The sequence below is a fragment of the Pungitius pungitius genome, chromosome 15 (assembly GCF_949316345.1).
Source record: "Pungitius pungitius chromosome 15, fPunPun2.1, whole genome shotgun sequence".
Classification (NCBI taxonomy): Eukaryota; Metazoa; Chordata; class Actinopteri; order Perciformes; family Gasterosteidae; genus Pungitius; species Pungitius pungitius.
The window spans coordinates 8436645-8459970 of record NC_084914.1 but is presented as its reverse complement, the minus strand read 5'-3'; the positions used below and the strand labels follow the sequence as shown (position 1 = coordinate 8459970).

The following is a 23326-nucleotide window of genomic DNA, read 5'->3' as shown; positions in this document are numbered from 1 at the left end:
GAGGTTGTATTTTGTCCTCAAAAAGCCTTGCAAATGTTTCCACTTGAGCCTTAAAAAAAACACATCAAACCCTCCACGTGGCGACCACATGGTTCTAATCATGAAACATGGAAAGCCAGAAATGACATCTCTGTTCCAAACACAAATGCACTTGACCACTCTTATGAGCTTGTGGATCTCTCTTTTTTTGCATTTTATATTTCTATAAAGCTTATCGCATAAATTTGAGTTTTTTGTGCTCTAAAGATCCCTATTAGGATCTCTGGATTTCTAAATATTGCTGTTGTGATTTTCCAAGGGATGGCGCCCCAATGTAACTTCAAACCGTCTGGTAAAAGCCTGCCCACCATGTTTCCAGTTGCTTTGGCTGATTGAAACCTCTTCATTGGTTGATTTCGGGTGGTGCTTTGCTGAGAGTTGAGACATTTGATCTGATCTCACCGAGGCAATAAGGCAACGAGTGTTGTAGAGATGCAGCACCATGTTGTCAATCCAAACACATCTTACTTGCATGTATGTATATTGTATATATTTTAGAATCACGCTTCAATTTTGTGTACAGTAAACACACAAGTAACTGTGACTAAAAGTTCATACTCAATGTGTTGACACATATCAAACGAATGCCATTTGCTTGGATTTACATCTGCTCTTTGTACCATTCCTTCTGCTCTGGACCACATTTCCATCCGCTTTTGGAATATTTTTTTACAATACTTTTCAGCACATTAATGTTTTCCCAAAAATACCAGAAGGGGGGGGTTGGGAGAGACCAGGGCCAATAACTACGTGGGGAACTAACGGAGACTTCAAGTGCATAAAAAACCCTCATGGCTCGTTTTGAAAGCTGCCTGGCAACTGTGCGTGTTGCGGCGAGTGTTTTTCCCAACTGTGTTGGGAGCTAGGGAGTTAGATCAGGAAGGAAATGTATTTTGTCCATTTCAATTAAAAAGGAAGAATTTGAAACGCTCAGGTGCAGCTCTGCAAAAAAGGCAAATGACTATATTTACGTTTGTCTTATGAACTTAATCTTCAAAGGTGTCATCCAACTGAAGCATATATATATACAGTATATACAGTATATGCTTTTGTTCCTGTGTCTCCAAAGAGCGAGGCAAACTCTCTAAGCCTATTCATCATATCAAATCAGTGTGATATAGTCTCTATAACGCGTGTTAACATTGTTATCAACATGAGTACTACTGCATGCGGAGTACTTTTTATGTCGATCTGAGGACACAAGCACAAGGCTGATTTTGAAGGTGTGGTTCGAGTGAGGTCGATTCAGTTTACATGCAAATGTTACAAATCACATGGTAAAGCTTACATAAATGCGAAAGGCGTGCATCAAAAACTCTATTATCTGTCCCCAGCAGTGCTGATGCTAATGAAAAGAACATTAGGAATAATTTTATTTTATTATACAAGAGGTCATGAGAAAATTTGAGCAGCCAAAGCCCAGGCGGACAGAGCGAGTATGTAGTGCTCCGTCTTGATTCAATTTAAAAAGAACATGTGAGTGTCACTCAGAGGACAGACAGAAAATTACAGGAAGATGACAACAGGAAACTGTGAGCGCACTGCTCCTGTTATTTCAGTCAGAAAGTGGCCAAGATGTTCTATCTGTATCGGACAATTTGATTAGACTCAATCCGCCCCCGGTTTGCCTGCTGGAGACATTCATCTGCACCGTATTTTTCACAGTGCGCAAGGAGAGTTTGATCTATGAGGGGCCGTTTAGGAGTTAACTACTGAGACACTATCATACACACTACTGAGACACTATCATACACACTACTGAGACACTATCATACACACTACTGAGACACTATCATACACACTACTGAGACACTATCATACACACTACTGAGACACTATCATACACACTACTGAGACACTATCATACACACTACTGAGACACTATCATACACACTACTGAGACACTATCATACACACTACTGAGACACTATCATACACACTACTGAGACACTATCATACACACTACTGAGACACTATCATACACACTACTGAGATGGCATGAGTGTCTCAGTAGTTAACTCCTAAACGGCCCCTCATATTGATCGTTAAAGCTCACACATAACATTGAGCTAAAACCTCAGCTAGAACCTAAGCCCGAGGCAATCCCACCACTCAGTCAGCTCCTCGCAAAAGGCCTGGATGCAGAGAAATTGAAGTTAATCCAGCAGTGAAATGTCGGTAACTGTTGTGTCCACGTCTTCCCAGAGACTAGTTCAAGTTGCACTTGACGGGAACAGACTGCAGGACTCGAGTGGAACTAGAGGTGGACACAGTTAACATCAATAAAAGACTACACAGTCAAAGTTGGTGGACAGTGTTTCCTTAATATCAAATTAATCTAATCTCAGAGTTATCTTCTCTGACTGGGACAGGACAACCCAGGGGAGTGAGCTCGGGCACGCGGCGTGGCGTTCACTCCCCCGGCATCGATTGTGAGTCTCTGTAGCCGTGGCCAATCCCGGCCTTGAAGCCACAGGTCACTAAGTGTCCATTTCAAAGTGATTCATCATCCCATGCTTCCATTCTACGCTCCATGCTGTGGCCCTGCATCCAGCTATGGGGAGGAATCACATTAAGAGACCACACACGAGCAGCATGACACACGGACGCGGTCGGGGATTGAACTTCAATCCATACGCGCAATCATTTGGTGATACGGAGCCAACGGGTCACTCTAAGGGGAGATTAATGGAAATCTGTGAGCCCGCTGAGACGGGACGGTGTCAGTGAGACTTGACACCATCACACTACATACTGGAGATCCTCTAACATCCAAATGCTGTCTGCATGCCTCAGTGTAACGGTTATGTTGATGAACGCGCTTCTGTAAACGACCCGTTTGATTGAGGTCCTTCACAATATTATACATTAAAAAAAACGATTCCAATAATGAAATGTTATGTGAAAATAATCTGCAGTTCACCTCAGCACAGCGAAGTGTTCTAACTTCTTTTTATTGTTTTGGTCATAACACAAATGTCCTGTTTGGTTCGTTCTTAAGGCTCAAGTTATTGTGTTTCCAAATGCAACAGCCGTGCTGTTTTCAGCAGGGAAGCTCTGGAAAAACTGACTGTACTCCACCTGCTTAGCACTAAACAATGGACAGACGCAGTCAACCTGTTTAACCAGTTTAGCGAAAGAGGACATTTACCTCAAGGGATGGTGGAGCCCGAAAACGAAACCCACATAGGAACTTTCCAACCCATCCAAACGGAATTTTACCAGACTTAAAAGTATCCAAACTGAACAAAATGCAGCATCTTGCAAGAGCAAGGTTCATTTCTGTGTGAATCCCCCCGAGTCTCGTTCACATTTGTTTTTGCTCTTGCAGAATAAATGCCAGTCTAATAAAATTGTGTTTTCAACCCAACGGTCAAAGAAAGCGAGGCTATTTGTGATGCTTTCCATCCTCTCATGTGTCCTCACAGAGGAATGTGATCTCTCAATCCACCCAGATCTCCTGTGGCGGACCATAAACTTTGTGCTCTCACAGGTCATTGATTGTACGTCTTTAGATGTACACAATATTTCCTTTGTTAATATGTGATTAGTTAATGTTTTTGTCTTGTCTTTTCTGTACTGCAAGTAAGCTTTTTTGATGTAAAATTGTGTTGGCAGTCGGGAAAACGATGGATCAACACTTCATTTAAACATCAAGATCCAGTAGCTACTGTGAGCAGCAGACAGACGGGTGACTTTATTTAATTTCTTCCCTCTTGTTACTTGTCTGTAACTGCACCTTCTTTGCAAACCGATCCAGGCGGCGAACACCAACTAGCCCGGAAAATCTGTCACCTGCAGGTGTCAAATGTAGAGCAGAGAGGGCCCACCTACAACATGGCCGGTCCCCAAATAACCCCGGATGACTTGCCTCGCGCACGGCGCTGCCCTCTTTCACACCTCCCCGCCGCTCCCGTGTGGACCAGTTGTTTACCTCCAGCTCAGGTTACATTCGTGGTTGTGCCTTGGCGAGTCTTGTGAAACCAAAGCGACGACATGGAATTCTATCCTTTGACCCCTGCGTGAAAAGTGCGCTTGTGACAAAGCTGCACTCACTTGATTGGTTCTTTTTTTCTTCTTTTTCTTAACACCCCGCCCCCCTCAATCGGACTAGCCCAAAATAAAACATTGCCTCATGTGTTATATTAAACGCAAGAAACATTTCTGTAGTGGAGGAAATCCTCCATTAGACACAGGGCCAAACACGGAACATCAAGTTCCAGGACATGCTCCTCAAACTAGATTTACCATCTCTGCGTGACCTTGAATGACCAACAGAGTGCATTTCTTTTTAAAAATATTCTGGACTCAGAACAAAGGCTTGTTTGAGTTAAATAAGAAGCTTGTTTACAGCATCGTAAACAATCTGCTGCACACAATAAGAGAAATGCAGAGCCGCAGGTAGCAACAAGGGACACATTTTTAGATTCTCATGACCACAACAGGAAATGTGACAATTATAGCACATCGCTGTTACTTCACAGAGGAATAGAAACAGACTTATCACTTTCTTTATATCTGTGTGTGCTGGAGTCACTCTGGACAGAATGGAGTGAACAAAAAGTTAATAGGACACAAGGTTAAGCTCCTTCACTGATGCAACTATAGAGATTTGTTAATAATTGATAATTACACAACCTCTTTCACTGCAAGTACATTTCTTCGTCAGACTAAACAATAACTTAAGGGGACTTGCTTCTTGATCCACCACATTTAATAAAGTCAAATTATATTGGTGATGTTTTGCTTTGTTCAGGTTTTTGGGTGCTGGGATCCAATCCCTCAAAGTGCTGTGTTGTTTACACAGCTTTTCAGATTCCCATGAATCTTAAAGACGTCACTTAGGTTCCCTAAGCGCTGACGTCGTTATTTTGGTTTTCAGCAACAGTAAAGTCATCACAACAAGAGTGTTGAGTTTAGGTGCGCCTCATTATACAACAACTGTTCAATGTAACTAATTCAGATCAGAAGATTCACACTCGGTTTAGCACAAAGAATGTAAACAGGGGGAAATGGCTCGGGTCTGTTTCAAAAGTAACACAGTCTGCCTACAAGAACATGTAAACCACACTAAAGACCTGCTGGGGAACAAATGAAAACTGGCCGTTAGCCGTTGGACGGGCCGGGCTCACTGTGTCCAGTCCTGAAGCTAAGCTAAGCTCAAGAATTGCCGGCTTTAGCTTTACATTATTTGCATAATTTTCCATGCACACATGAGACAAACACAAACAAGGAAGCAAATATGTGTATTTCCCAAATTTCCAAAACCGTCCAAAAAGAACAACGTAGAGACAAATGTAAATACCAACATTATATCTTTTCTTGTTCCTTTATTTTAATATTTTACATTTTACATTCGTTAATTTGCATTTACTGTGCATGTAGGTAGAGACCAGGGTGTGACACACATGGCCAGTGAAGCTGATTCTGGTTCTGATAATAACAGTTCATCATCTGTTTGTAAGAAACTGCTGGAAATCATGATTTTATTCAAATGTTTTACTTAAGATTAAGAAAATTAAATGCACAATCAAAAGAAACACCCAACATACAAATTGGAAAGGAACTGGTCAAATTGAATCCATGAATCTCAGCTCGCTTTCCATTGCTCTGAAACGAGCCCAACGGTAACATCAAAAGCTTCAGTTATATGGATGATTAAAAGCAAACCATCTGCTCCGCGGGTGACACTCCCTTTTTTCCATGTTCCACCAGCATTCCTGAAACAAACAGCACATATATTTTAACTGTCAGACAAAAAACAAGCCACATCTCCCACACATCCCTGCAGAGAGAGGAGGGGGGGGAGGGGGGAGGGGGGGGGCTAGACTGCTGGGGAATGTCATATTTTCTGAGCTGCCCTTAAAAGGTTTAACACACCCATCTGTCAGACATTAACGCGGGCTGTATATTAACCATCTTCTTAAATACTTGCACAGCAGAAGCAGCACAACAGGGCTGTTTGTATCTTAGGAGCAGGTGTTTCCCTTTTAGAACGGGTAATGAATCATAACTCGCTGGAAGTGACCAAACTGGTATAAAACCAAATTCCTATTCCAAACCTTGTTTTTCCTTTTGTGAGAGACGAAACTAAAGAGGGAGACACAACGTCTCCGGGAACACGCGGTCAGAGCCTGAGGGGCATCGCTGCGTTAAAGCTGCCGGCAACTAAGCGATTCACGTTTCAGGGAATAATTCATTTCATTTTGGACCAGTGAATCCCATCTGTGCCTGACACTCCGGTTACACAGTAACAGATATCCACAGGGGTAACTAAGAGGCCGCCCCTTATGATACAACTTGACCACCATTAGCGTGATCTCCTGGAGACACCCAATGACGGTGGGCGCATAGCTCACATAGTCAGCACGCAGTGATGTTGTGTGGTTCATGCTTCAAACGCAAACCCCTGCTAAAGGTCTCGCGTGGATCTGTGGCCTCAACGTGTATGTCGGAAAAAAGGGGTAGTGGGTCTGTGTATTTTCTTTTGAAGGATGGGTTGTTTTTGGGGGGGGGGAGAGGAAAAAGGTCTTCTTTCAAGGCAGCTTGTAATTTGTCTTGATAGGTCTGCGGTGCATTTTTTTTTTCTTCTGTAGCTTATCAAAAAAGCAGAAGCACTGAGTAGCCGAATACGTCTCAAACTGTAGCCGTGTTTCATGTGAAGAGCTCATCGATGGTCACACTATTCATCAGGATTCGTCACTTGTTTGACGTGATTTCGGCATTTCTTAATTCTACTTTTAATTGACACTGAGTTAGGTCACTAAAAAACAACTAACACAAAGAAAAAATCGGATTGTTAATTGTGTTGCATTCATTTGTTTATTGGAATCTTGGAATGTTTGGAATCCCTGTGTTGTATTTTGTATTTTGTTTTTCAGTGCCGATGTAACATTTTTTTAATACATGGGTTATAAAACAAGTGTTTTGCTTTCAAAGGCATGCATGTAAAGCACCTCTCCTGGCTACATGGGATATTGCCATTTAGGTGAAATGTGAAAAATATGCTCCACCATCTTAAATATTTTACCCAATTTTATTTATGAATGCAAACGTGTAATTGTTGTTTTATTACCTTGAGATTGAGATTGTGGGGTAGGTGTTTTTCTTATTCCCCCAAAGTCCATTTACTGAAATGAATAATGAGCCCTTGACTGATATTAACAGCAAAAATGGCTGTTGTGTAACCTCGACAAATCTAGAATGACTGTTTGTGCTCTGATCTCCTTGTTCCCTTTTTCCCTCCCCGTTGGTATGCAGACTTCTGGCATCTTCAGTCCAATCTTCCTGCAGCCAACCCCATTTGGATCATCTGCTTTTGCTCACCGGCTCACCCGCATGGTACAAAATGAACCTCTGGCTTCTTCAGAGGTGACCGAATTATAGAGTTTACACAAAACCTGAAGTAACTGTTGTTCTTTAGACCATTTTCTCAGTGACTGCAGCTGGCTGCAAGCTCTCTCGTGTCCTAATCTCAAAGAGAGGCCGAGAACTTCACCACGCACTGGACATAAGCTCTCCTTTTGAGATGTGTAACCGGATTTTATTAACAGCTATCAAACAAATATTTTCAATGGCATTGTCATTGGCAATGGCAGGTTAAATGATTCATTTTGAATTGTCTGCATCATAATCTGTTTTTCTTTCCCACAGTCCCACATTAGAATTTGTACTGCCATTGTGTCCAAAATGTTGAGCAATCATGCAGAAAAACCACAATGCTGCCTTTAAACATCGCTCAGAGCCATTATTTATATTTTAGTGACATTCACACAACTGCCCTCTTGTTTGTGTTGTGGTTTTACTGCATCTCTGGTAAGCAGAGGACACACCAAACAGGTTTTTGTCCCGTCGATGTTCAGGAAACAATTGACTGCGGTGAGACCCAAGTATCTGACGGAAGAAACAAAGTGAAATTCATCTTTGGAAAATTGTTATCCTGTATCATCCAGCAAGATGTTAAGCGTTGAGTGTGCATGTGATTTTTTGCTTGACTGGTGGAATTTTTTTTTGTTGCTAAAGTATGCAGCAGATAACGATGGTCTATGGGGCCATAAAACACAGATAAACACACAGAAACAAAGATGCACTACACGCACTGGTTTGTTTCAGGTTTTGCAAACTTGATTAAAGGATGATGAAGAGGGGAATTCCTTCTTTTCTGGACTATCTGGGTCACGAGTCAAAACATCGTAGTTCTGTTTTTGAATTCTGATGTTTGTGGTCTAGAACTTGGTTTTTCATCACCGGGTCCCTGGAAAGCAGCGCTGTCTTTTGGCGATGGGCCTCCTGCCATCATGAACGCTACCTGGAGATGTGAATCATTAATGTGCTGTGGTGGGTTCGTTCAAGCTTAATATTCAAGTGCATTTGTTTCTCCATTTTAATTATTAAACGAAAGCCAACTTTAAAAGTGAAATATGTCATTCGTACAATAACAATTGAAATGTTACCAGCTTTTCTATTGCGAAGGTAGATTTCCAAACATACCAAAATCAATAATAACTTTTCTGATTCTTCTTCTTCTTCTCTCTCTCTCTCTCTCTCTCACACACGCACACACACACAAGCCCTGCCCCCTCCTTGTCGTCCTCCCTGAGGTTTCGCTGCAAAACAACATGGGAATCAACTGTGTTGACGCGGTGTCCCCTGGTACTTTTCCACTGATAAAATGAAGTGAGAGGTAATGTTGCAATACGTGTATGTATTGACTTTGCACAGGTATTGCGTCACATTCCACATATCCAGGTTGTTTGTTTGTTTCCGTTATTTCCTCTGTATGTAAAATCCAATTTTGGCCAATTCTAACTGAGGATGCTTTCTTTGTAGACCAACAAAGCCACCGTTCATGTATCCCTGCTGAGCATTATATTTGTGATTAGACCGCGAAGACGAGTCTCTGTCCTCAAGTGACCCAAAACAAACAGGATGATCCAAATAATCTAATTGATGTGAGTGTCAGAGTTGAGTAACAGTGCAAACTGGCCTGAGTTGGTATGTTCTTTAAGGAACGCATTGTACAGAATTGTCAAATAACCCAAATGTCTCAATGGAAAATGTAAGAGATTTTTGAATGAAAATCACTTCATTGATGACTATTAATAGATAATTACAATTCTTGACAATTCATTTTCTGTGGAATAACTCGTTCTTTCAGCTCTTTATTCACAATACAGAGTCGACACCACACTTCATGTTATTAGCACTTATGGGGGCATATCGTCTCTGCTGGAAAGATTCAACCCTCTTTCTCTGTGGGACAGGACTTAACTCCACAGTATTTGATGCAACAAAGACTCTATGACCCAAGCAATTTAGATACACGATTCTAACTCCGCCCCATGTTAGCCGTATGAAGAAAGTTCAAAGTTCACCGCGCTAAGCGCCATTGCACTTTAGTATATTCAGTGTTTCGTGGGTTGTGGGCAATGTTGATAAAAAGCCGCCGAAAATTAAACTGAACTTTGTGCTATGAATAATTGAGTCAGGTATTTTAATGCATCTTGTTTTACCTTCAAACATGTTGAACACAAACAAGCTTCACATAATCATTTGTTTGCATCATGTTTTTTCTTTTTGGAGAACTTTTGGGCCCTGCTAAACTCTTGAGTCATTGTGTTGCAAATCAGTTTTTCTCTCTTGCATGCTGCAACCCAAATTCAAGTGCACACTCCTGCTTCAACAGACCTCCTGTTTCCCCCCCTTGGGCCATGTTTCTGTGAAGACTGAACTAGTTTTAGAGTCATATTTTACTGATGTGACCTTTGAACCCTGTCAGACAACCATGTACCTGGGTCATGTTTTAGGACAGGCACGTTGATATCCGTCTGCGACTAGGTCCTGGGTCAGCGAGGTTCAGCGAGGGGGGGGAGGCGCAGGGGGTTGGGGGGGATGAGGGAGCGCTTGTTAACACATAGCACAGCCTCTTTCACTAGCTGAGAAGTAGAGGGGAACGGCAACAAATTCGTTCCAGGGCTGGCTGGAAAAATCCCATGCCGGGTTGTTTTCATGACATGCATTCTTCAGATGAGCCCTGCAGAACATTTTTAAAAGGAAGGCTGTTGCACGGCACATGATCAGGAAGGAAGACTTCTTTTCTAATGGGGCCCAAATTACAAATTTAGAGGAAGCTTGAAGTTTGGGACTTTGAAAGAAGTAAGGCTTTACCTGGCAAGGAACGTTTAAGGAGATACACTATTGAGTATTTTTGGAACTTGATCAGACAAGGGATTACAAGTCAAGATACATGGGTCTCTGCTGCATTTACTTTTAATTTGTCTTTTGCAAGTTTCACAACATCAAAAACATTGTGGAGGTGCAACAATAAATCAATAAATCCCTGTTGTGCCCCTATATCCTTTAACCCACATCTGTGATCAAGAGCGAAAACAAACAGCAGATGAGATGATACATTTATTTTTGTGGTGAAGTAGGAATCAAACTTTGTATGAAAACAAACAAAAAAAACTGATGACACGTATCCTGCAAATCAAACCAGAAGCACCATGTTTGTGTGATTATGGACTCTTTGGGCAGTTTGCATGTTTCACATCTGCTATTGCTTATCTGCTATATCACTGCACCCCTGATGGGACGCCACAGCAATATGAGCAAGGAAACGGATGACTGATCAGAACGATGCATCCTACCAGGAAATCAGATGTATATTTTGTGCCGAGGCTCCTGACGGAATAAGTTTTGCTTCATCTCATTCAGACCCGAAAGTATCGCTCCTTTCAAAGGATGTGAAGACGTTCAACCACAGGAACACGGGCCACTAAAGATAACCGCAGGGGAAAAAACATCTAAAGTGAAAACATTAACTAGAAATAGACCTCTTTGTTGCCATAGCCACCTGAACAGCTGTAATTTAGACCTGCACTGTAACTGTGTCTCACTGCAAAGGATTCAGTCAGTTTTTTCTTTTCAGAAACAGATAAACAGGATGAGGTTGGACTAAATTATTATTTTGCACTTTTTAATGCATGGGTGAAAAAACAAAGTTGTTAGTTGATCTAATATTCTTATATGAACAGGTGTAAACATGACTGCAGACCACTGTCATTAAGGTAATGTTGACTAAATGAATGCTAAACAAAACTGGATCAGCGAAGTCTAAATGTTTTCATTCCGTGACAAACATTTAGTCCTAATTACTAGCTCCGGTTGTCATTTACTGTGGTTTTGTTTTTTCCTCCCACTCGAACCTACCCGAGAGTTTGTTCAGCGAAGCCTCACTGCAGCCCACTGTGAAAGTGCAAGGTGATGCGGGTGGTAATTCTATATATTCAAACACACAGAAAAAGCTTTTCTTCATCATTAGCTGTGACTAAATCAGGGAAGTGAAATAGGGAAAAGTTGTCATGTGGCTGCTTATATCGTTCCATAGTTCAAGAAAACCATTGAATGAAATGTAATCTTAAGGATACTATATCAATAAGAGAAGTTACCCAGAAGCATGAGAAACATCATATTTTGATCACATAACGCAGAAAATGCATGTGTGCCGAGATAGATTTGAACATGCAGTGCAAGGGATGGGAGGGTGTTTGCACATAAGGAGGTCACATTTTAGATTAATGCAACACATTGCATAAGGAAAAACAAAAACCTGCTTAGTTATCAAGGAACTAGTGAGAACTTACCACTTATCTTAGTGACACAAAATATTGAGAAATAAGTAATACTAACATTAAATGTTACGCTATTTGGCTGCTCATTTGGAGTTAATCTGGGTTGAGAATTAAGATATCTTCAAAATGTCCTTACATCCTGGTTCCTTTACACAGTAAACTACAATATGTGTCAGTCTGGTCTTTACAATCTTATCGTTATATAGTTGACGTTGTTTGTACATAAAGTGGTTCTTGATTCATTATAGTTTATCAGGAACCTGTTGTTGGTTATTCATTCAAGAACAGTTTGTTCCTGATTTGTTGACATATTTATTGGTGGCAATTTTGGGGTTTTATGTTACCCAGATAAATATACAGCTGTGATGGTGTGACGGGAAGTGGTTGAAACGCACACGAGTGCAAGTGAGCTTTTTGGAGAGCTGAGAACTTCGCGCACACTCACAATCATTGCTTCCTGTGTGCGTTACAATACGGAAGAACAGTCGTCATTAAAATGACACTAAAATGAATATAACACCATTGACAATTTCTCAACCGTCCGTGGAAGCTCTGGCAGGTTTCCTCACATGCTCACATAGTCCCCACGGTATTTATAACTCGGTCAGCTGACCTTGCATTAGGGCCGATCCACTACACGGGGAGATTAACCCACTGGGGAACAAAGTCATTCCCCGATCAAACTGCTCACAGCGCACCAGCCCGAGAGCAGGATCATGAAATGTATGAATTGGGAGGAAATGTCACACCGTGCAGCGCTGCGCGGAGAGCGTGGACACGGTGCCGCTGTGGGGGGAGGGGGGGGGTGCATCAGCTCCCCCGCCCTCCGGATAATGGTACCGTCCTCTGTTGAAATTCCGAGAATTGAGCTGGTGCGTTTCTTAGAACTGGATTCTGAGAACTGGTGATGCACAGAGTTTCGAGGAAACTTTTACAAGGTGACTTTTTTTCCCTTCCTATTTTCCCAGCATTAGGTCAGAAGTGTAGTGAAGTAGCAGATGTCTGGCGCGGCTACTGCGGACTACTGACTATGTGTGATTGCGTTTAGCTTATAGTGTACCAACAGAGTTGAAGTTTAATACTGAACCGTCCTCGACTGTGTTTTTTTTAACGTTAGACGGAAGTGCGACTTTTTGTGTGCTATGTGCGGATTTAACTTGGCCCTTTGTGTATTATTATCTGCCTTAAAAAAGTAGTGTTTTGCGTCGTTAATCCTTAACCAGGGGGGCAGTTTTGATCAATAGCAAGCTCGTTAATATTTGAACCTTTTATGGTTACATTTGTAACCGCGAATGGCAAGTTGGAGGCGCTAAAAGTGGCGCAACAGAACAGGTCGATCTGGTTCCGTCAGCCGATGATTCCCTCTGCGCAGATCTCATGTCGAGAAACAATCTCAACTCCACTCAAAACGTCTCCAACCCGGAGCCACTCGGCGTCCTCTAGATGTTCTTTAATGAGGGGAGAATAAACGTGGAGGCTAATCGGTGGACTTGACACTTCCACACGGTTTCTTGAACTTGAACCGACTGGAGCTGCCCTGCTCGCTGCTGCGCGACACAAGTTACGCAGCAACTAACCACTCCTTGGAAAAGAGCTCCTACAAAGCACGCTCTTAAACGTCTAACGATTTCCAGAGGACTGAAAATATTAGTTCAGAAAGGGGGGGATGTTAATGTACAACAACAACAAAAAAACAAGAAAAGAAAGATGTGCGAGTTGCACTTGGGGGGAACAGGAAACCTCTCTGTGTAACGATTTCTGGCAACTGAATCTGAGCAGGACGGAATGTGCGCAACACGTTCCCGACCCGCGGGCTGCAGGCTCTTCAGTCACACACACACACACACACACACACTGGACCTGCGACTACATCGTTCATCCTCAGAAGGCAGACATGCAAATTTGTGTTGTGCAATAAATTTACTCTTTGCACATGGCGGAGGTTCGTGGTCGCCTCGAACGTGAGACTCGCGTTGTTCTAAATACGAATGGATTTCACGTTTTCGTATATTAACGCATTAGAAATATCGCGTTATAATATGTGTTATAACACACCATCGTGAGGGCTACAGTGAGGAGCAAGGGGAGGGGGGGGGGTGATGAAACTCCCGTTTCTTGCTTTCGAGTTGCAATGGCGCCCCCCGATGGTGAAACCCCCTCCAGGACACTTGTCAGGTCTGATGTTTTGATCCCTGACGGCAGGTGGCAGCTGATGAAATGAGTGTTTGGTTATTATCATTTATTACAATTCCTATTGGCCTACATTTTCATTTGGTTCTATTTTTGCGCATCAAGAGGACAAAATATTTTAATTTGTACGTCGGCATTGTTTATATAGGTGCAAATATTGTTGTGTAGGGGTCAAGTGTTATGAAAACTGATGTTATAATATACTTCAACATATTATTATGCAACACAGCTTGCATTGTGTGCACTTGTATCTTAATGGTATTATATAAATATTTATTTTTATGATTTCTTGCCCACGCTCAGATTGTGACAGCATGGCCACGACTGCAGATGGCTGCGTTCAATTCACACGGCATGCAGGCGACGTCCTGCTGAACTTCAACCGCCTCCGCAGCAGGAACATCCTGACTGATGTCACCATACAGGTGGACGGACTACAGTTTCATGCTCACAAGGCCATCTTGGTAGCCTGCAGGTATTCACATTCGTTCAAATCAGAGTTCTTTTAAGGGCCAAATTAAGGGCCGCTATATCTGGGACATACGTTTGAGTTTTTAACATTGCCCCCCCTCCCTCCTCTTTCTTGTTCTCTTGCAGTGGTTTCTTTTACACTGTGTTCATGGACCCCAAGAACGCAAACCTTAACGCCATCAGCCTGGACCCCAAAGTGGACCCCAAGGGTTTTTCCGTCCTGCTGGACTTCATGTACACGTCCTGTCTTGACCTCAAGGACAGTATGGTCCTGGCCACCATGAACACAGCCACCTACCTTCAGATGGAGCATGTGGCCGACACCTGCCACAGGTTCATCAAGTCCAGGTAAAGGGGGAAAAAAGAAAATGAGACGGGACACACTGCAATGTGTTGCTAGAAATTGATGAGCTCTGATTTGGAGTTAATAACCACTCATTGAAAATGTTTCTGCAGGCATCAGATTGAAGGGGTGCAGATCAACCCCTCTCATCTGGCCGACGAGGTCCCAGCGCTATTGGCCATTGACGAGAAAGAGCCCGACTATAGAAACAACCACCTTTCAACTTTATACCCTCACCAGGAGCGCAGGGGCTTCATCCCTAATGTTTTCAGGGGGATCAACACCTCTGGTTCATGTCACGTATTTGGTGACCTTCCCGTCCCCGCCGGGATGCTTGAAGGTACCCATAAGGTCAGCGACCTTCACAGAGGAGGGGCTTTGTCCCAGAAACAATGCTTGCAGGTACCCATCGGCAACATGGCTCACAACGAGTCCACCACCATCATATCCCACTCCAGTTTCCCCGCCGCTATCAGCCGGCCCGCAGGAGCCCACGGGAGCCTTCAGTTGCCCATCTCTCCCGCGGACGAAGACGGCATTCGCCATCCACAAACCAGCTGCCTCAGATTATCTCAAAGCTTCAGCAAAGGTGTGATTTGCAGCCCTCAAAGCCCCCTCAGATCTGACTGCCAGCCCAACTCGCCCACCGAGTCCAACAGCAGCAGAAACGCCACGCTGAGCCGCAATCAGCCCTCAGACTGCCCCAAGGACTCAAAGGCCCGCAACTGGAAGAAGTATAAGCTGATCGTTATGAACCAATGTCCCGATGAGACGGAAAAGGAGGCCCAGGCAGGCAGTGCTGAGGCTGTAGCCATGTCCCCTCCACTGGGCCACTGCGGCAGTGGTGCAAACGGTGGACACAATGAGGTCCAGGCAGAAGACGGAGTCCGCCATCAAAGTGAAGAAAACCTAATGTCCCAGAGTGTGGACAGCTGCTGCAGCAGCAGCAGCACCTGTAGCAGCATCAGGTAGAACTGCCACTCATTGCAAGAACATAGAACATAGACGGATCTTAATAGGAATTGTTATGAAAATAACTTTCTTTGAACACTGTGGCCTTCTCTCTCTCTCTCTGCTCAGTTACCGCAGATGCTCCTCCTGTGGCTGTGACAGCCCTCAGTGCATGGAACTAGGTCACCTCTCTCCTGACTCATACAGCCGAGATGACGCCAGCAAGAGCCACCCGGACTACTCCTCTCCCAGCGGCGGTGAGTGGATTCCCCAGGTGGCATGAAATAATACCACCGAGGTGTGTCGAAATTCGCATTTAACTGTCGTCCATTCCTTGCACAGAACGCGTCGTCTACTTCTGCAACGGCTGCGACTCCAAGTTCCCGGAGGAGGATTCCCTGAAAGAGCACATGGCCCAGGTGCACAGCGACAAGCCGTACAAGTGTGACTGCTGCCAGGCTGCCTTCCGCTACAAGGGCAACCTGGCCAGCCACAAAACCGTTCACAGCGGTGAGACCGATGATTCCCCTTTTGACGCGCCGCCAAGCCGACTCGGTGGATTTGACGGTGTCATTCATTGCGCAACCTGCCACTCGTTTCCCCCCCCCCCCCCCCCCCCCAGGTTCCAAGCCCTACCACTGCAACATCTGCGGCGCCCAGTTCAACCGGCCAGCCAACCTCAAGACCCACACCCGCATCCACTCGGGAGAGAAGCCATACAAGTGTGAGACATGCGGCTCCAGATTTGTTCAGGTGAGAGCGAGGAAAAAGTACCAGTTTGCAGATGTCAAACCTCTTTGTCTTTCCTGGGTTTTTTTTGAATGTGCGTGCGTTTGTCCCCCAGGTGGCCCATCTTCGCGCCCATGTGTTGATTCACACAGGAGAGAAGCCGTACCCCTGTGAGATCTGCGGGACTCACTTCCGCCACCTTCAGACGCTGAAGAGCCACATGCGCATTCATACGGGGGAGAAGCCGTATCATGTAAGCCACCTCGTCAGTCCCTTCCTCCCTCCCTCCTAACGAGAGGGTAATCCCCGTCTGATCCGCGTGCCTATCAATAGTCCCAAGTGGTAATCCTAGAGCGCTTTGAACTGTAGGTTTGTGGCCTTGAGGCATCAAACAGTCCTTTTGTATAAGAAGATAAAAAAAAGAGTGCTTCTAATTGATTTCTATCTTTTTCTCAGTGTGAGAAATGCGACCTGCACTTCCGACACAAGAGTCAGCTGAGGCTTCATCTGCGACAGAAGCACGGGGCGGTGACTAACACCAAGGCTCAGTACCGTAAGACTCCCAGCAGCACCACCGCAGGCCCAAAGTCCTGCTGAGCCTGCTGCAATCCCCACGGGTGTCAGGTTTTGTTTGCCTTTTGCATCGCAACACGGTTTTTAGTTTTACAAACAATAGATGAATATATATTTATATTATATATTTGTTCCATATGCATTTGTAATTGATGCAAATACTTTGGTATTTCAAAGTTTGTGCAAATGAATGGGGTTGTGAATGTCTAAGAACAGAATGTACATTTTAAGTGTAAATTTGAGCAGGGATTTCTCTATTTCTAAAATCACTCATCAGAATGTCAGCATTGTTGGACAGGCCTTTCTTTTTCAGACTAAGAATCACTGTTACAGTTTTTCTGTAGACGTCTGTATGGTATTTGCCCAGCAATGTGGTCACAGTTGATGCAGTTATTTTTCTATTAGGTTATTTTTTGTAAATAAGATAATATATATTTTCAGATTGCCATCTGCTGGCAGAGTACAAATATATTCACATTATGTTTGTTGTTTTGCAAAGGTCTTGTTACTTTTGCCCATCTCATAGTTCATGGTACCATTTTTTGAATTGCTATGTACATATTTGATCTTTTAAAAATAATTTCTAGCCTGTATTTTGCACATGCTCAACTTTTGCTGTAATTCATATATTTTCATGAAAAATTTCTATTGAAAAATTGAAAAATTAGATGTTAATAGTCATCCTAAAACCGTGCCCAGCACTTTTCTTATTTGCATTCAAAGTTTTATTTGATGACTTCTATAACATTTTGGTGCTGTAATAATAATTTAAGTCTGATTGTATTTTATCCAACCGTATGTATTGTAGTGCTCTTGTACAAACCAGTTTAATAGTGCCTTACATTCAACTTTATGTAATTTCTACCCACCAAGGCTGACCATTAATGTGTTATAACTTCGACTATATGAAAGCCCTGGTAGTTATAAACTGTTTTACATTTGGTACATTGCCCTGTTCCACAAAAGTCTGGTACTATTTTTTTTGTAGAGTGAAGCTTTTAAAATGCAGATGCACCAGGCTTCAAGCTAGAAGACGCTCAGGAATATTTGATATATGTCAGCAAGTTTCTTTGTAACTGCAGATTACAATTATATATATATATATATATATATACACACACATTTGTGTGTATATTTGTGTCATACAATACAAATAAAAACATGATGTAGCACTTGTAGCAATATGTATATCATTGTTTTCGATTGAGATGGTTTGAGTGATTTAAACCTTTAAATATTTAACAGCCTTTCTGAGTATAGTTTAAGTATGATTCCTTCTATGCGCTCACCCTGGAGTTGAGTATCACTCATTCTCCTACAGAACTTAGAAAAGAGAGCATTGAAGTTAGCATTTAGAGGAACATTTACATTTACACTGGAATTCCAACAATTCCCCATTTGAATGAGTAAACAATTTTCTTGTCTTCTTAAATAAATGAATGCTGAAATAAATAAATACATAAAGGCTTAACTATTATGAGGAATAAATATTTCACGATAGTAAAGCATTTCTGTATATATTTGATATTTATACATGTAAAAATATATAAACAGTGATGATATAAAGTTGAATGTTAAACAAATATTTCTTTTAGTTATTGACAAAAAAACACTACTCAGACAACATGCTGAATTATACAGGGACGTCTAGCGCCCCCTGCTGCCTGATAGGGTTGAATGCTATTTTGCACATACGGTCTTATTTTAAAATGCACTACAGTAAATAACGTAAACATAAAGGGAAAAACGTAAAATCCCACTGGGTTTAGATACAATGCCCTGGCTTAGTATTTTCAACATTTGTCAGATTAACTGAGCAGAACAAGGAAATAAAAGTAATCATTTTTACTTTTCCTTCCAGCAGGTACAGCACAGATTTAAGAAAATTAGGATTTGTATCTTCATGTTTTCTCTATGATTTGTCCCATGTGTCATGGCTTTGAAGTAAATATTCATTGAAGAACGGGTCATCTACAACACAAACATAATAACTACCCCAAAAAAGCACCTGCTCCTGCAGTACTTCACATTGAACATGATACAGATGTTTCATTTATTTTATTTGGAGGCTATTGGATATTCTGTCAGTGCTAAATCCATCGCAGTAAGTCAAACTATGTTGTATGAAGCATTATAGCTGCTTCCAATGGCATGATACTTGTAAAATTATTATACTAGATGCATCTTTAAGTGACAATTTAAGGGTCTACCTAAGCTAATCATACACTTTGTGCCTATGCAAAGACCTCCAACTATGACAATCCCTTCTGAGCATGAACTAATTGATCCCCAGGAGCTGCTTGGCAACTCTACTTCTCAATCATACCAATACATATCACACACACACACACACACACACACACACACACACACACACACACACACACACACACACACACACACACACACACACACACCACACACACACACACACACACACACACACACACACACACACACAAACAGTGCAGCATTTTACAAACCGATGGAAACTTATCAAAATTATGTAACCGAAAGGAAATAAAGTAATATGAACAGAAAGTATTATGGTGCACTAGTAGTTGATACAAAGAAAACTACTAAAGTAGATAAGTGAATGTTGTTGGCAGGCGTGGAAACTCAACCCTCTTTGTCTAGGACCGCTTTCACATCAGCAAACACCTGGAAGGGAGAACGTTTTTAGAGAGTTCATTCGTCATTACACAAAGTGACAAGAGAAGCCTGAAATGTTGCCCGTGTTCATAACTCAGATAAAAAGTAAGATACAGAGAAAAACACAAACTCCTCGTGTCATTTGTAAAGGCTTCTTTGCAATGATTGACACCTGCCAGACGTGGCTCCACCCACAAAATGTCCCTTAAGAAAATGTGTGGAAGGTGCTCATGGAGACTTTCCTGCAGGCGACGCCTTGTGCTCACCTTGTCGACAGAGCGAGAGGCGTCCACAGTGCGCACCTTGCCGTGTTTCTCATACAGTTCAATGATTGGTCGCGTAGACTGCAGGTAGGTTTGGATTCTACAAGACACATATGGCTGGTTATTGGGGTCAGATGACAAAAGGGACTCAAAAAGAGAGACAAATTAGGTCAAAAACACACGCGCAGGTAGCCAGAGCTCAGCAAAATGGGTCAGACAAATCTATACCAATCAGAAGCTTGAAGTACTTTGTTACGGACAGAAAGAAATAAAAACACTGAGGGAATGTATTTTGTTCATGTTGAACAAGCAAACCTTTTCTCCAAGCTTTCTCTGTTGTCGTCAGTGCGTCCACTGCTCTTCCCTCTTTCAAGACATCGGTCGATGCAAACCTGTGGCCAAAAGACAAATAAATCCAGTGCTTAGTGGAAGACGTCAATGAGGAGATCCCTGGAGTTCTCTGTATGTATCTAAAAAAAGCTCCCAGTGTTTGAAGCTTTGAGTTTCCATTACGCACCTCGTTACTGCAGTCAAAGAAAAGCACAAATTTGACATCTGCTTTGTCGACCATGACGGTGTTCCACCCCGTCAGGTTGTCCTCGTTTCTAGGGAAACCATCTATGAGGAAACGAAACTTTTTATCGTCTTTCTGCATGGTCTCTTCCATTGCCTTAGAAAACAGGAAACAACAACAACGACAACGTATAAATACTCATAATAGGAATTCATTGAATAGACATTAATTAAACTGACCAAAAAATAATAACAATGTGTATACATCACCACTTAAAACTCTCACATAACAGTGTGAGCACAGTGACTAAGTGAGTCTGTTATTTTGGTTGCATTGAAAAATTCAGAATACTGGTTTTAATGGTGAACCATTTCTATTTGATCCTATTATTATTATTATCAAAAATGCAGCTGGAACTTCTGAACAATTTTTAAAAATTATTCATAATATCTTACCACATCCACAACTTTGTGCACTAACCCTCATTCCGTCACAACCAAAGTCTGTCCGGGTACATGGTATAGTGAATATAAAAGGAACTGTACTCTGTAGACCCTGACGGGGTTAACTTACATTCAATTGTGTCATTGTGTCAATGCCAAACTAATGAGCTGTGTAACGTAAACAATGTCTTACAACTATGCGGTGGCTTCTGGCTAACAGGGCTAAAAATCAAAGTACAGCAATAGTACTGACAGAGCCTGAGGGGAGGATGTGTGATATACTTACACTATGAAGCCGTTAGTCGGTACATCAATATTAGCTCTTAAGTCATTAAGTTGACTTTCTAACCTTTATTTTTTTGGTGGCGGAAATGGGAGACATTGGTGGAATACACAAAGAAGTCATTTGGGTCACAAACTTTCAAAATAAATAATCAATAACGGAAAAACAAATAGTTTTTGATTTATCAATTGAAAAACGAAAGAATAAATGACAGATTCCCATAGCGTATAGCCTTCTATTTTACACTGTAGATTTAAATTGTAAATTGAACAGGTTATTTGTGTTGTTTCCTCACTGTCTTACCGACCAATACTATGCACCAACCTCTCTTTCGTCTTGCGCCTAGTAAACAAAAGTGGAGTTGCTCAGAGTAACAAATGGGTCCTTGAATAGAAGTGTCTGCGACCAGGCAGACGGGGTGGTTTGGATTGCGTCTTACTAAGCAAACAGCATGTTTTTGGTACAAACCTTCCTGAGCAAGTTGATGGTGATCGCCACAGGGACAATCCTGCCCTGCTTGATGTAGTTGTCAATGAGCTGCCCAAACTCTGACCCCTCCCGGGCCCGCTCCGCCCTCAGCAAATCACCAGCTGACAAATGGGTGTAGCTGTAATTCTGGAAGATATAACGTTTCTTGAGTTTAAAGTCCACGTTGACACGAATCAAACGTGTTGATGTAGGACTCATCGTCCCTATGGGTTGATCCTATAAAAAGTGAATGTTTGTTACCATACCGACCATTGCAGAACCCTCATCATAGGCGAGTTAATGATAGGGTTACAACATGACAGGAGCTGTCAAACGAGTCTAAGTTATGCTCGTCATCATTCAATAGTGGACTGAATTGTATTTTTACTGCTTTGACTCACGCGTCAGAAATAATAATACGGTAAAACGGAGAATATTCACGCATTACTTTGTAGCTTCTGTATATATATATGTAAATATATAAATAAATAGGAAAACATAAAAAGCTTTTTCGGCTAGCTAGCTAGCCAGCTAACACACAGGTTCATTTTAGAGGACAACCGGAAGTAAAATAAATCAAGACACAACCTTATAATAAAAGCGTCAATAAAGCCACAACCCTCCTGAACTCCACTTTACACCATTGCCGTCACGACACGCTACATCCAAACCCTCAGAGCCGGCTTTCATTGTCCTTTCTTTCGCCATTTCTCAAGTTACCTCCACGATTTTGGAGCATTGGGTCCCTTTACCGGCTCCGGGCCCGCCGAGCACGAACACTACCTGGGGCTTCATCATCAGCGACACCCGGTACAACAAGCTGTGCAGCCTGTGAGACACGTTACCGAGCACAGAGCCGATCATAAACCAGCGCCAGCTGCCGCAGACGTGAACCTGCCGGGGTGGGGACAAGTACAAAGTGCCAAGCTGACCGGTGAATGCGTGTCAGTTTGGGGGGGAAATAGGAAGTCGACGTGCCAAACGACACCACTTCCGCTGTTGACCTCGGCGACCAATCGGGTTTTCGCATGGGAGTGACACGGGGTTGTAGCCCCACCCACTTGCACTTTTTTCTTTTTTTTCTTTTTTAATGCAGAGGTCGGGTGACGCCCCTCCCTCTGCCTCTCTAGCATCAGCACCTCCAAATAGAAGAAGACGGCTTGGAGAAGAAAAAAAAGGATGCTCTCCGGTCCGCGATGCTCCCCGGGTCGAGGAGACGTGACGACGAGGCGACAAACCACCGAGAGACGCCGCAGCAGCTGGGTATAGTCACTGTTTCTCCACGTTTATGCTGCTTCACTGCCCCCATTCATGATGCACCATTCATGCATCCCCAAGAATGGAAGCACATTTCTAAGAAAACATCAAAATACCCTTTCATAGTCGCCTTTTCTCCGTCGTTATAAGACCAAGTCTGGCTTTATGTGTCCATGAAGCCTTTTTTCTCATTTTTTTTCTTCATGTCGGTCAAGGTGATGAAGAGCCCTATTTTTGTCTATTGAGGGCGCCGCGCGATTGTAGGACTGATACGGGAAAGCCGAGCAAACAAAAGGCATCCAGCCCCCCTCCTCTGACGCACCTGGGCTGCCCTGTCGCCGCTTGACATGACAGCGCACAGCCGGGAGCAGAGCAGCAGGATCAAGGGGCACCGACGTGCGGCCCGGCGCGTGGACTCGACGAGGAACGGAGGAGCATCCGGACGCACGGCGGAGACGCAGCAGCCGCCCAGGGGAGGCCAGATTGCAGTTTCTGGGGACGAGCGCCAAGGGCAGTG

General features: G+C 42.9%; 2 protein-coding genes across 4 annotated transcripts; one reads left to right on the top strand and one right to left on the bottom strand.

Moving 5' to 3' along the window:
• The first annotated feature begins 12518 nt into the window (after positions 1 to 12518).
• On the top strand, positions 12519 to 18107 carry bcl6ab (BCL6A transcription repressor b). 2 transcript variants are annotated; one of them, XM_037457772.2, is made up of 9 exons: positions 12519 to 12610; positions 14166 to 14337; positions 14460 to 14681; positions 14790 to 15644; positions 15757 to 15884; positions 15970 to 16137; positions 16250 to 16380; positions 16472 to 16609; positions 16813 to 18107. In XM_037457772.2, exons 1-9 carry the CDS (start codon positions 12580 to 12582, stop codon positions 16951 to 16953), a joined length of 1986 nt encoding a protein of 661 aa, XP_037313669.2. In that variant the 5' UTR covers positions 12519 to 12579; the 3' UTR covers positions 16954 to 18107. The 2 variants fall into 2 exon arrangements, with proteins under 2 accessions (XP_037313669.2, XP_037313668.2); XM_037457771.2 differs by lacking the exon at positions 12519 to 12610 and adding an exon at positions 12646 to 13847.
• A 652-nt stretch (positions 18108 to 18759) lies between these two features.
• cmpk (cytidylate kinase) lies at positions 18760 to 23292 on the bottom strand. Of its 2 annotated transcripts, none has more exons than XM_037457778.2 (6): positions 23132 to 23292; positions 21553 to 21699; positions 20362 to 20514; positions 20160 to 20236; positions 19848 to 19944; positions 18760 to 19590 (listed from the first exon to the last, which is right to left on the bottom strand). In XM_037457778.2, exons 1-6 carry the CDS (start codon positions 23156 to 23158, stop codon positions 19549 to 19551), a joined length of 543 nt encoding a protein of 180 aa, XP_037313675.2. In that variant the 5' UTR covers positions 23159 to 23292; the 3' UTR covers positions 18760 to 19548. The 2 variants fall into 2 exon arrangements, with proteins under 2 accessions (XP_037313675.2, XP_037313674.2); XM_037457777.2 differs by lacking the exon at positions 23132 to 23292 and adding an exon at positions 22273 to 22624.
• Between the last annotated feature and the right edge of the window lie 34 nt (positions 23293 to 23326).

Bases quoted from the DNA above. Each gene is read 5' to 3' on its own strand.
- cmpk (XM_037457777.2), bottom strand. From the start codon at position 22,416: ATGATCGGCTCTGTGCTCGGTAACGTGTCTCACAGGCTGCACAGCTTG. The intron at 19,945-20,159 runs GTTTGCTTGTTC...TGTGTCTTGTAG, and splicing joins AGAGAAAGCTTGGAGAAAAG to AATCCAAACCTACCTGCAGT. The intron at 19,591-19,847 runs GTGAGCACAAGG...TCTCCCTTCCAG, and splicing joins CCTCTCGCTCTGTCGACAAG to GTGTTTGCTGATGTGAAAGC.
- bcl6ab (XM_037457771.2), top strand. From the start codon at position 13,772: ATGAAACTCCCGTTTCTTGCTTTCGAGTTGCAATGGCGCCCCCCGATG. The intron at 14,338-14,459 runs GTATTCACATTC...GTTCTCTTGCAG, and splicing joins GCCATCTTGGTAGCCTGCAG to TGGTTTCTTTTACACTGTGT. The intron at 15,885-15,969 runs GTGAGTGGATTC...TTCCTTGCACAG, and splicing joins CTACTCCTCTCCCAGCGGCG to AACGCGTCGTCTACTTCTGC.